General features: G+C 34.1%; 1 protein-coding gene across 1 annotated transcript in view; it reads left to right on the top strand.

Annotated features, from left to right (window-relative positions):
• WASHC3 (WASH complex subunit 3) overlaps positions 1–13629 on the top strand; it is a 60253-nt gene that overhangs the window by 4287 nt on the left and 42337 nt on the right. The window contains exons 3-5 of the mRNA XM_082850106.1: positions 7644–7709; positions 9625–9732; positions 13473–13583. Of these exons, the coding sequence (XP_082706232.1) occupies positions 7644–7709; positions 9625–9732; positions 13473–13583 (285 nt within the window). The remainder of the gene's footprint in view (positions 1–7643; positions 7710–9624; positions 9733–13472; positions 13584–13629) is intronic.

Below are 13629 nucleotides of genomic sequence, written 5' to 3'. Positions count from 1 at the left end.
CTTCTATTCCTCTCTCCACTACCCCCCAAAACGGTTGGCTGTCTTGACTATATCACTATTTCCTATTTCTTCCTTGAACTCTAGAAAAAAATTTTTTGACCAGAAATTCATGGAATTTAAAGGTAGCTTATGCCTTTTTCTCCTTAATGGTTGATAATCTAGGGCTGACTGTAACTCATTATTTAGAATTCGTATTGTAACAGTTTGGATGTTTATGTCAGTTGTAGACTTTTTATCAATACTTGGTGTGATGATAATAACTAATATTTATTGTGTGCTTATTCTGTGCTAGGCATTGTACTAAGTGCTTTACATGTATTTAATCATCACAGACCAGCTCTTTGAGAGAGGTCCAATTATCTCTTTTTTAGAAATACAGAAACTGAGATGTAGAGAGGCTTAAATCATTTGCTTAGTCGTTTATTCATTCACTCACCATGTATTTGAGTGTATAGTATTTATGGTTGCAGTAGCTGCTCTAACTTGCCCACAGTCACACAGCTAGAAATTAAAAGAGCTGGGATTCCAACTCTGATCTATTAACTGGTAAAAACAAAACTGTCTCAGTCTTCTGATCTATTGCACCGTCTGATCTGAATATGATGCATATTTACATCATTTTCAAGGGAGAGACTGCAGCGTCTTCTTTAAAGCTATTTTAAAATTTAGTTTTTAGATTTGTATTCTCTTCTTTACTATGCCATGTCTATTTGATATAATGTCTTTTTGATATGATAAATTCCAAGGATATAATATAGTTATTCAAGCACGAAGTGTCGTTTTCTCCCTAGTTAAGATCAATGTAGTTTTCCAAAATGGGTTGTTATTTGTTTATAGCACCTGTTAGACCTGTGGGCCTTGTTTAGTTAAAGACTTAAACAAGAACCAAAACAACTCTTGTTTCCCTTAGTAAAAAATGAACCTCAGTTATTACTTTTTGAACTGGAAGTGAACTGGAGGAAAAAGAAAACCTGGTAGGTTTTGGTTTGTTTTGGGTGGGTTTGGGTTTTTTTTTTTGAGGGGGGGGTTGATTTCGGAGGTTTTTGTTTGTTTGTTTGTTTTGGTTTTGTTTTTTTCACATAATCTGGTTTGAACCAAACCCAAACAGTAACTTCAGTCACAGCTAAACTCAAATGGGAATTAAATTTGAAACCAATTGCTAGGGCTCTTCATCACTAATACCGGTTTTAAAGTTCTCTGAGAAAGAGAAAAGTGAAGAACGTAGCTTTTTAAAAACTTTCTGGATACTGAGCCACTTTGTAACTCTTCTAATGACTAGAACCAAAGTAGGAGAAAAGTTAGAAGACGGAGAAAGGAAAGTAGTTGAATCAGACCCAATTGGCAGAGTTACTTAGAGTCATCTCTTCTTCCCTCACAAGTCTCCAGTAAGCATTTCTATTCTGGCCCTTATCAGCAAAATCTTGTGGAAGTCCACAGGGACTGCAAATTTTAAATGGAGGAAGGTGGAGGACGACACAAGGTCTATGCATAGCACAGGTAAGACTGAGCAGAAGTTTAACCTTACTGTGAATCTTAAAAGTACTCAGTATCAATAAACAGGGCAGTCAGGTGTGTTACTTTGACTCAGACTTGTAACATGCCTAGAATACTGGGGTTTTAGTCATTTTTTAAATATTCTAAAATGTTTCTTTTTTAAAAAATCTTTAAGTACAGGCAAAAAGTGCTGAGAATTTTCATACGACCTAAAAGAAATCTACATCCAATTTTTTTTTTTTCTTTTTTTTTGCGGTACGCGGGCTTCTCACTGTGGTGGCCTCTCCCGTTTCGGAGCACAGGCTCCGGACGCACAGGCTCAGCGGCCATGGCTCACAGGCCCAGCCACTCCATGGCACGTGGGATCTTCCCGGACCGGGGCACGAACCCGCGTCCCCTGCATCGGCAGGCGGACTCTCAACCACTGCGCCACCAGGGAAGCCCTACATCCAATTTTTAAGCCCACCATCAGACTTAACCTTCAACCAAATAATGTTTTGCTTAAAACCCTATTTTCTGCTACAACTTTTCCAACTGCTTTTTTAACTTTTACAACTGCTGGGTTTAAGTGTCAGATGAAGCTTAGTAAAACCGTGGATTGCTTCTCTCTCCGGTTTCCGGGACATATTCAATCGAAAGTGGTATACCAAGAGATCCATTAATTTAAAATAGTTTCTCTTTTAAAGAACTGGATATGCAAATTGGATATTTTACAAACCTGAAATACCACAGTGGTGTTTTGTTTTGTTTTGTTTTGTTTTGTTTTTTGCAGTACGCAGGCCTCCCACTGCCATGGCCTCTCCCGCTGTGGAGCACAGGCTCCGGACGCGCAGGCTCAGCGACCATGGCTCACGGCCCCAGCCGCTCCGCGGCTTGTGGGATCCTCCCGGACCGGGGCACGAACCCGCGTCCCCTGCATCGGCAGGCGGACTCTCAACCACTGTGCCACCGGGGAAGCCCAACAGTGTTTTTTTTTTTCCATGTTCAACTGTTAACTCCGTATTTCTTCCTTTGTCTTCTTTTTTTCTCTTCAATAAAATGCACTGCCTTAGGAATAGGCGGGTGATGGATGCATCAAGAAGTTTTCAACTTATCTGACAAACTAGGTACCTTGTATTTTCCCCTCTTGTCCCAAATCAAGGTATTTCAGGTTTGCTTTAAACCCTTATAAAGAGGATGGATGGTTAAATGGATGGGAAAGATTGTTACCTTTCTATTTCTTCTCTGCTGAAACTTTCAGAGGTGGGGACAGTTACTGTTATTGATCATGTTACTTATAATATATCCGTAGTCATCTACACTTCAGAGTAGTAGTTCTCAACCAGGGGACATTTGGCAATGTCTAGAGATGTTTTTACTTGTCACAGTTGGGGAGTTTTTGTGGCATTTAGTGGGTAGAGGTCAGAGATTCTGCCAAACATCCTGCAGTGTACAGGATAGCCCTTCACAACAAAGAATTATCCAGCCCAAAACATCAATAGAGCCAAGGTTGAGAAACCTACCTTATGGTGGCCTAGTGGTTTAGAAGGAAAATGCAGAAAACATAAACATCTTAGAAATGAGCTTCAGCAGCCCATAAATGAAGCCAGCTGTATTTTGTCAAGTGACAGTGGCTTTCTAAAAAGTACATATTTATGTGTGTTATAGCAATAATTACATGGGGACAGACTCAAAAACATTTATTATGCTGAATAATCTTTGAAAAGCAGAGGTTCTTAAATGTGCCATGGATCCTTTGGCAGTCTAGTGAAATGAAATTAATGTTTTTAAATGCATAAAATAAAATGTGTAGATTACAAAAGATACCAATTACATACGTAAAAATTCAAAATCGTGATATAGTAATATATCCTTTATTAAAGCATTAAGTTGTATAACAGGTAGCATATTTAATATTTTAGACTCTCAAAAACCAGCTCTAGAGAAGATAGATAATACCTTTATGGATAATTTAAAAAACATGATTTATCCACAGCAAAGATCTTCCCTAGCCAAGAGGAAAAGCCTTTTGTTGATCTGATTTTCAGAAAATCATTTACATAGTGGTTCTGAATTTGGGGTACATGAACTTGGATGGGGGAAAAAAATCATGTATATATATTTTTTTACCTTTAACTTAAATTTCACATTTTCTTTAAATTTGGTCAACAGAAATCACAATAGTATTAGGACCTATGACTCTCACCAATAGAAAGCACAGATTTTTTTTTATTAAATTACAGTTGTTTCAGATTTCTTTAGACTTCACAATTACCGTTGTTTCTAGATTAGACATCAAGAATATTCAGATAAATTATAACTAAAATATATTGATGCTTAGATCAGTGTCTTGCATGAATAAATCATTCATATAATCTTGTTTTATTAAAAAACCAGGTCATTTCATTTTGGTGAGGTTTTGATTATAGTAGATGAAAGTAGGTAAAATGAGTGCCAAAGCAAAAGATTGACATACCAGATGAATTTGCATCCAAAAAAAATTGGGAATTACTGCTCTGGAAAGTACAACTTTTTTCCCAAGCCTCTTTAATCTTCCTTATCAAGAAGTAGTTTTCTGAATAAACATTTTCATCCTTATTCCCTTATTTTCTAAGACTAGTATTTCAATCCTTAGCCTATCTTGTGTGAACATTTGAGTATCCATTTAAAGACAATTTATGATCTAATCCTGAAAAAAATGTTAATACCTATCTTTTTAAATAATTCCAGATAAACAGCATCTATTTTAGGAAATTTGATCAGAAAATTTTGATTCCCAGTATTCAGCACAATAGCATGTTAGTTTTAGTGAGAAGCAGGTTGATCATTTATTAGCTTTGAATAACAAAAATTATATCTATGCAATACTCAGGAATTTTCCATCTTTTTAAAAAAATTAATTAAACTTTATTTTTTAGAGCAATTTTAGGTTCACAGCAAAATTGAGCAGAAAGTATAGAGTTCCCATTTATTCCTTGACTCCCACTCCCAACCCTTGTGCACAACATTCCCCATTATCAGCGTGCCCCACCAGCATGGTACATTTATTACACTCAGTTTGTTACAGCCTGCATTGACACATCAACACCCAGAGTCTATGGCATCATGCTTTAACAAGCTGAAACACTCAAAAATATTTAGTATCTGGAGTTCGAGTGTTTGAGTTCAGATTATTTTACTTGTATAAAGACTCAGTTTTCTCATCTTTAAAAGAGAAATGCACATCAGAACTACAATGAGGTATCACCTCATACTGGTCAGAATGGCCATCGTCAAAAAATCTGCAAACAATAAATGCTGGAGAGGGTGTGGAGAAAAGGGAACCCTCCTGCACTGTTGGTGGGAATGTAAATTGATACAGCCACTATGGAGAACAGTATGGAGGTTCCTTAAAAAACAAAATAGAACTACCATACGACCCAGCAATCCCACTACTGGGCATATACCCTGAGAAAACCATGATTCAAAAAGTCACTTGTACCCCAGTGTTCATTGCAGCACTATTTACAATAGCCAGGACATGGAAACAACCTAAATGTCCATCGACAGATGAATGGATAAAGGAGATGTGGTACATATATAAAATGGAACATTACTCAGCCATAAAAACGAATGAAACTAGGTTTTTAGAGATGTGGATGGACCTAGAGTCTGTCATACAGAGTGAAGTAAGTCAGAAAGAAAAACAAATATCGTATATCAACACATATATGTGGAATCTAGAAAACTGGTACAGATGAACCTATTTGCAGGGCAGGAATAGAGATGCAGATGTAGAGAACAGATATGTGGACACGGGTGGGGGAAGGGGAGGGTGGGATGAATTGGAAGATTAGTTCTGACAAAAATACACTGCTATGTGTAAAACAGATAGCTAGTGAGAACCTGCTGTGTATCACAGGGACCTCAGCTTGGTGCTCTGTGATGACCTAGACGGGTGGGATGAGGGGGAAGGAGGGGATGTATATATATATACATATAGCTGAGTCACTTTATTGTACAGCAGAAACTAACATAACATTGTAAAGAAATTATACTCCAATAAAAATTAATTAATTAATTAAAAATAAAATTGGCATCATAGGGAATTCCCTGGAGGTCCAGTGGTTAAGACTTTGCCTTCCAGTGCAGGCGTGCAGGTTCAATCCCTGGTCGGGGGGCTAAGATCCCTAATGCCTCACAGCCAAAAAACAAAACAGAAGCAATATTGTAACAAGTTCAATAAAGACTTTAAAAAGTGGTTCGCAGGGACTTCCCTGGTGGCGCAGTGGTTAAGAATCTGCCTGCCAATGCAGGGGAAACGGGTTTGAGCCCCGGTCCGGGAATATCCCACATGCTGCTGAGCAACTAAGCCCATGCGCCACAACTACCGAGGCTGCGCTCTAGAGCCCACAAGCCACAACCACTGAGCCTGCATGCTGCAACTACTGAAGCCCGCGCGCCTAGAGTCCGTGCTCTGTAACAAGAAAAGCCACCACAGTGAGAAGCCTAAGCACCGCAACGAAGAGTAGCCCCCGCTCAGCAACAAAGACCCAACGCAGCCAAAAATGAAATAAATAAATAAATTTATTTTTAAAAAATATGGTCCACATCAAAAAAAATTGGCATCATAATAGTTTCTACTTCATAGACTTGGTGTGAGATTTCAAATGATACTTGCATATACAGTGTAGCATACTAAGGTAAATGCTCAGATGTTTACAGTGATGATGATTATTGCTTAAAAGTACATATTTATATAAATATATTAAAACAAAAATGAATTTTTATTTCATTTTTTCTTTTTCTGTGTTCACTTATTTTAATCAAAACAATGTATGCATTTTAAAATAAGTTAGAAATTATTCACTTTACAAATTAACTTGCTGTGGGATTTCTGCAGTTACTAAGCTTCTGCAGTGAATTAAATGACTGATTTGTCAAAATTTAATTTCCGTGATTTTCAGGAAAACGTATAATTTGCAGAGGAATTTATCCATATGATGTTTTATAAGCCTGTGTTTATATTTGTATCAAAGCCTTATGTAAACAAATCCTAGAAATCAAGGTTAAACTTAACTTCAAATGCCATTAAAACTAGATTCTAATGTTTTATTTCTAAATTATATCTTTGTAGATATCAAGAATGCTCATCTAAAAAATAAGTGTCTTGTGAAGAAGTACTAACTACTCTATGGTTGCTTTCAGTTTTCTCCCCCTCTAAATATGGGCAAAATGATCATTTCTTGGGGTGTTAAAATTCTGCTTATGAGTTAGTCAAGATCTTGATAATATCCCAGAAAGCAATCAGAATGCTGCACATCTGCCAACTAGTAAACTGGCCAACTGCTTGTAGGCTGTGTCACTTATAATGTTTAGGATGAGGGAGTTTTAAATAAATGTTCTTATGGATCATATTTTATGATGTTACTTTTATTTGTGTGGGAGTATATATATGGCTAATTTAATTGTACAGAATAACTAGAGCATGGTAAGTTCTTGGTTCTGGTTTATCTTAGATTTTGATGGTAGGTTGATTCCTTTTGCTTTTTTAGTATTCTTTCTTATTTTTTCTCTTTGTTTTAATTCTTTCCAACATTAACTACTCATGTTACAGTTTCATCCTTTTTTACTTTTCAAACTTGAAAAGTTTGTATTTGGGACTAATTGTATATATTTATGTGTTTAAGTAATTTATAAAGGCAGATACTGTTCCATTCTGTTTTGGGCTAATTTTTATTCTTGTGTTCTGTGAAGAATTCCTTCATTCAACAACAAATAATTATTAAGCTTCTGTTAAGTGTCCAGTACTGTTCTGGCACTAGGGGTATAACAGTGAATAAAAACCTTTGTCCTCAGAGGAGTTTACATTCTGGTCCCAGTGATTGATTATGGCTCTGATAATGAGTTTGATAAGGCTGAAAATGTAACTTTTTCTTTTCTGTGAATACAGCTTTATAAAATAACCATGAAGCATGCTAATGAAGTTAATAGAATACTTGAGTTCCCATTCTTACTCATATAAATAAGAGAGTAGTATGTTAGAAAATCACAAATATTTAAACCATAGTTTTTATTATTTTCAAATCTGCTGTTTGTTATCCTTGTTAACGGTTTATTTTTAATCAGACTTTATTCTTTTTTTTTTTCCTTTGGAGTTCATTCTTTTGTTTCTAATCTTTCTTTTCCAGAAACTGGCAGACCTTTCTCTTCGTATCCAGCAAATTGAAACAACTCTCAATATTTTAGATGCAAAGGTTTGTATTTCTCAATAATTTATAGGATAAACTTTGCTCTACATATACCAGCTTTCTCAGTCACACTTAACTTTAATTGCGTTTAGAGATGAATTCAATTTAGCTCCTGCATCCATGAAGTGGTGCAGTGTTTTCTTGTTTAATTTATTATAATTGCAAAGGAAATGATCTTCATTATGAACCACTAACCGAGTCTGTTTAAATGTTTCTTTCATTATTTGAATCAAAAGCATAATGAGTAACATGTTAACAAATTGAACTGTTACATAGTTTACTTCATTTGATGGAAAACTCACAATTATCTTAATAGTAATCATTGATAACACAGGGAAAATTATGTAAAACTTTACATGTCTCCAGAGCAAAATTTGGAGAAAATATCACCTGTTTTCCATTTGTAAATATATTAAATGCTAAAGAATACCAATTTTGATGTCAGAAATTACAAAAGATAACTTTTTATCTTATAACAGCAAAAATAGAAGCGTTGTTTGATTTGAAGCTTGCAGGTTTTGTGTCCTTTTCTATATAAAATAATGGAGATGCTAGTATATTTTTGTGACTTTGTCCTTTTTTTTCTTTAACATCTTTATTGGACTATAATTGCTTTACAATGGTGTGTTAGTTTCTGCTTTATAACAGAGTGAATCAGCTACACATATGTGACTTTGTCCCTTTATCCAAAAGTTTGATCTGAAAAAATATGTATTGAATGTTTATAAGGAAGTGAAATGACTAATATCTTTTAACATAAGGATCAGAATGTCTAGCTTGTACTTTCTACATCTTCCTGTGGACTTCAGCCACTGTATTTCCCTCAGAACATTTCTGTAGATTGTAATTTAGGATACTTGGCCTTGAACATGTTCAAGATAGTCTCTTAGTAGCCATACCCACTTGAAACTATTTGGGCCATAGCCACTGTGCTAAATACTGTCATCAGTCAACAGTTCTCAATGAATATTGCTTCTTCAGGTCTTATTACCATTGGTTTTTCATTATTCTTTATAATGAATATGTGTATTATTTTAATGTTTGTGGAATTCTTAAGTTAGAGTTCAAGGTCACAAGTTAAGTTGCCATATGGACAGATTAACCTTAATTTTTTCCATGGCCATAGAGTTAATCCTCAGAGTTAGCCAAACATTTGACAAATGTATATCATTGATATCAGGATGAAATCAGAAAAGAGGGTTTGCATGGATCTTGCAAATCCAACCTGAAATGCTTAACCACTGACAACATGCTCATTTTTTGTGTATGAAAAATAATGCATTTTAGTAACATTCAGTGATGTTACTAAAGAAAAAAAAAGGAATAAGCTATATCATACATTAAAATGTGGCAAGAGTTTTCTCATTTCCCAGATTATTCAAACTTAAAATGTGCTACAAAGCACATTTTGAGGGGAGGGGTAACAAAATATGTTTAATAAAAATCTTTTTGCAACTTTGTGAGCTAGATTTTCTTATCCCCAGTTTACAGGTAAGAAAATTGAGGCCTAGGACGATTTACACAGCGTCACATATTTTGTGACTTAGACCTAGGCAATCTGACTCCAAATCCCATGCTCTCATTCCTTACACTAGGATTCCTTAGATTTTAAAAATAATTCCTGAGAAAGAATGGTGATATGCTAAATTAGATTGGTGAGAAATTCTTCAAAAATATTTTATTTGTGAATGCCTTTCACTTTTAAGTAGTTTATGGCATGGAGAATTTCAACCAAAGATGAGATTTTATAAACCTATTTCTACAGGCTTAAAAACTTAAGACAGCTATTTAACACACACACACACACACACACACACACACACACACACACACACACACACACACACACACACACTTAGAAACTTAGTGTTTAAGAACCTAATATTATCCTCATATACCAACATTAATTTTCTTTTCTCAGTTGTCATCTATCCCAGGGCTAGATGATGTCACATTTGAAGTATCTCCTGTAAGTGTCACTAGGATCACAAATGAAACACATTCTGAAACCACTTCAGAGCAATCACAGGTAAGTATTTAAGTTCCGGGAAACATGAGCAGATATCTTGGTTGAACCAAATAGACCTAATCAGCAGGTTTGAAGAAAGAAGTTAAATAAAAATGTAATTCTTTGAATAGTAATATTTTAAACCTTAAGATAGAAAATGAAGTTTGAAAAAAGTTATTAGCTTTTCATTTGTTATTTTGAAGGGCTTCCTGAAGTTAATATTTTTCTTGCCTATAAAAAAAAGAAAACCTATACAGAACTAGGAAAAATCTTGAATATAATTGTTTTCTTCAAGTTCACTATGGAAGTTTTTTTCTTAGTTCTTATAAGAAATGTATCTTTTAAATGTTTTATTATAAAAACTTTGAAACGTGAACAAAAATAGAATAGTACAATGAATACCCAAATGCCCATTACCTGGATTCACCAGTTAAGATTTTGTTGCAAATGCTTCATCTTTTTTTGTCACTTACTGAAGTGAATTCCAGGCATCATGTTATTTCACCCCTGTATAACTCCTTGTGAAAAGTTCTGAAATTTTCTTGTGTAACCACAATGCCTTTATCATATACAATATAATTAACAATAATTCCCTGGTAATATCTAACTCCTTGTTGCCTGAAGTCTGCTCCATGGGCCAGCAGCCTCAGAATCACCTGAGGGCCTGTTAGAAATGCGGGATTTCAGGTTCTACCCCACACTTAAGGAATCAGAATCTGCATTTTAACAAGATTCCTATGTGATTTGTAGACTTGAAATTTGAGAGATCCTGATCTAAGAAATACCAGTTTTGGGAGTTGATTTGTTTAAATCAACATCCTAGTAAGACCTATGCTTTGTGTTTGTTTCTTAATGTCTTAATGTTCATTTATGCTCTGTATAAATTTAAATTTTATATGACTTTTTATTTCAAGAAATAAAAATTCTTTATTGTTTAAGAACAGATAATCTCTAGTGTATCTCAGTGAGGTATTAAAATCCAAAATAAAATAATCACTAAAATGGTGGTCTAACAAGTAGTACCAAGCAAGCAGACTTCCTATCTATATGGAATTCTGCATTTGTACCTGGAGGTACTTTTCACAGGATATTTTTTAGATCATGATGGTGTTGACCATGATGATAATAACTAAACATGTAAAGGTTTTTACTGTGTGAGGCGTGCTAAGTGCTTTTTATAAGTTAAATCAATTCTCACAACAGCCCTGTGTCTACAGATACGTCAAATGAGGTACACAGAGGTTAAGTAACTTGCTGAAGGTAAACTGTAAGAGCTGGAATTTTAACCCAGGCAATCTGGTGTCAAGAATCCTAGCTCTTATATGCTACACTGCACTGTCTCCAGCACCTGTGTTGAACTTGTTAAACATATTGAGTACATGTGGTACAAGGCCCTGTGGGATGAGCCATATATTTAGAGATATTATGTATTTGGGGAATGAATTAGATGACCATTTACTTAATAATTAGATATTAGAAAATTTAACATCCACTTAATATAACAAATTCCATTATGATGGCCACTGGAATATATATAATATACAAGAGTAAATCCAGATGTTTAGAGGAGTTTAACTTCACAAGGTTTTTTCAGTTAAAGATGGACCATTCTTTCTCTAGAACAAGGCATGTGTAAAAAATATTAAATGTTTCCACCCTACCTAGTAATTATTCTTTGGAGGATACTAACTGTCATATGTTTCTATAAATTTCTAAAATGGTATCTAACTTTTAATATTAATTTTTCCAGGTGTTATTGTGCATGCCATCTATAATATATATTTTAAAACTTATGCAGCTGTGTTGGTCTTGCCTATTTAAGGTCTCAAAAAATTGATTATGAGTAATCACAACTGAATTATCTAAAATTCAGAATGACCTGATATTCTGGCAGTTTTATTTAAAAATAGTATATTAATTCATTTGGAGAATTTATGAAGTGTTGTTGGCTTCCTGAGTTTTAAAAATGTCCTAAAATTGTGTCTTGATTGGATTAATAAAATCAGTATGTTCAGCATGTTCTTAATATTGAAATCAACTTTTTAATTTCTTCTCCATTGTTTTTAGTTGGTATATTTTATGTAAAATATTTTGAAATGGACTGAAGTATTGCTTAACACAGAATTTCCATTGACATTACAGTCAACTCACTTATCAGATAAAGGATAATCGTGAACTTTTTTTTTAATCATCCATTCATTACAATCTCCAACCTATTGATATATATGAGTCAAAGACCCAAGGTTTGCATGCTGATTTTTCTGCAACTTTAATTTCATGGTTCAGATCTTATCATTACTCACAATAGAACATCCAATTGTGCAGATTGAGATTAATTTGAGAATAAAATGAAGGACAGTTGAGAAATATGAGAGAGGATTTGAGTCATTCAAATAGCAAAGGTGTAAGACCTGATATAATTAAACCTTGTTGAGGTCTTAGTTATTAGGCCAAAGTTAAAGGCTGAGTTTTAAAATCCATTGGTCTTATATGTAATTATCATTTGCTCCATTGTGCTACTCTATGAGTTTATTGTTCCTATTTTTTTAAAAGCATACTTGGGTCTTGTTTGAATTTTTTATTTAATTAGATGTTTTGGACAGTTTGTAATTATGTATTTTACAGATGAATGTGTATATATACATATATATACACACACATACACACACACGTGCGTGCACACTTTTGTACACTTGACACTGTCATACAACAGGAGTAACCTAAAGAATTTTTGGATGTTTTATTTGCTTCAGCATTTAAAAGAGATTTAATTTATATTTGAATTATCTGAGGAAAAACCTTAACATATAATTCATATTCTAAAAACTATGAATACTTAAAGTTTTTTTGATTTATTTACATTTCAGCATAGATAGGTAGACATAAAATCGATTTTATTCAGTTAAGGAACTTACTCTTAATGCTAACATACAGATAGTGAGTCAGAATTCACTAACTAGACTTACTCTAAATGTTTAGGTTGATAGAAAAATCAAGAACTGTATATAGACAGTCATAGCTTTGCACTAAAGTGAAGATAGGGTTCCAATATGGACAAGTTTCAGTTAACATTGTACCACGCAAAGTTGAGAACTGCCTATACGATAAAAACATTTTTGTACATAAAGACCATTCCCCAGTATTCTTCATTATAAGTAGTAGTTTTTATAATGTTAATAATTTCATCAGTAGCTGAAATATATAAAAAACATAATTTTGTCTGAGAAATGGGTTTCTCTTCCACAAGTTCTTCCACAAGTTCTCCAGGCATTGCCTTTAAAGATGTTAGAATAGCCATATCCACTTATTCAATGAATGAGGAATATAACTGTGTAGACGGTATAGATACCCAGAAAATCAATTTTCTGTCCGCTACAGTTGAACAATTGACAAATCAGATAGCTTTATTAGCTTTATTAAAAGTTGTATTAAAATAATAGGTCCATCAATAATTCATGTTTTTTATCAGCACTTGGGACAAGTAAAGCAGAATTCTAATTTTTTAATGCCATGAATGTATTTACATCTTTACGGAACAATATAGTGTTGATATTAAGTATAACTTCCTCTGAAATCATATTTAAGTATTTGTAAATATTTGGAAACATATATCCCATAATTAAATTATTGGTAAATTTAGAAATATGATTTTTTTCTGATATTGATTGCTTTAGAATTATAAAAAGAAACATCCCTTTTAAGTAACATGACGGACCCCTTTTGTGAATTGTCTAAAGTTTTATACGCAATACTCTCTACAGCTGAACAGTTTACAAGACTCTGGACCACAGGAAAGTGAAGTAACACCAGAAAATATCTTAACTGTAGCCAAGGATCCAAGATATGCCAGATATCTCAAAATGGTTCAAGTGGTAAGCTAATTTGGTCTGTCTTCTCTGTCTAGCAGCCTCCTCTGAA

The sequence above is a fragment of the Leucopleurus acutus genome, assembly GCF_964270905.1.
Source record: "Leucopleurus acutus genome assembly, chromosome: 11".
NCBI lineage: Eukaryota > Metazoa > Chordata > Mammalia > Artiodactyla > Delphinidae > Leucopleurus > Leucopleurus acutus.
This window is presented reverse-complemented; position numbering and strand designations above follow the sequence as displayed.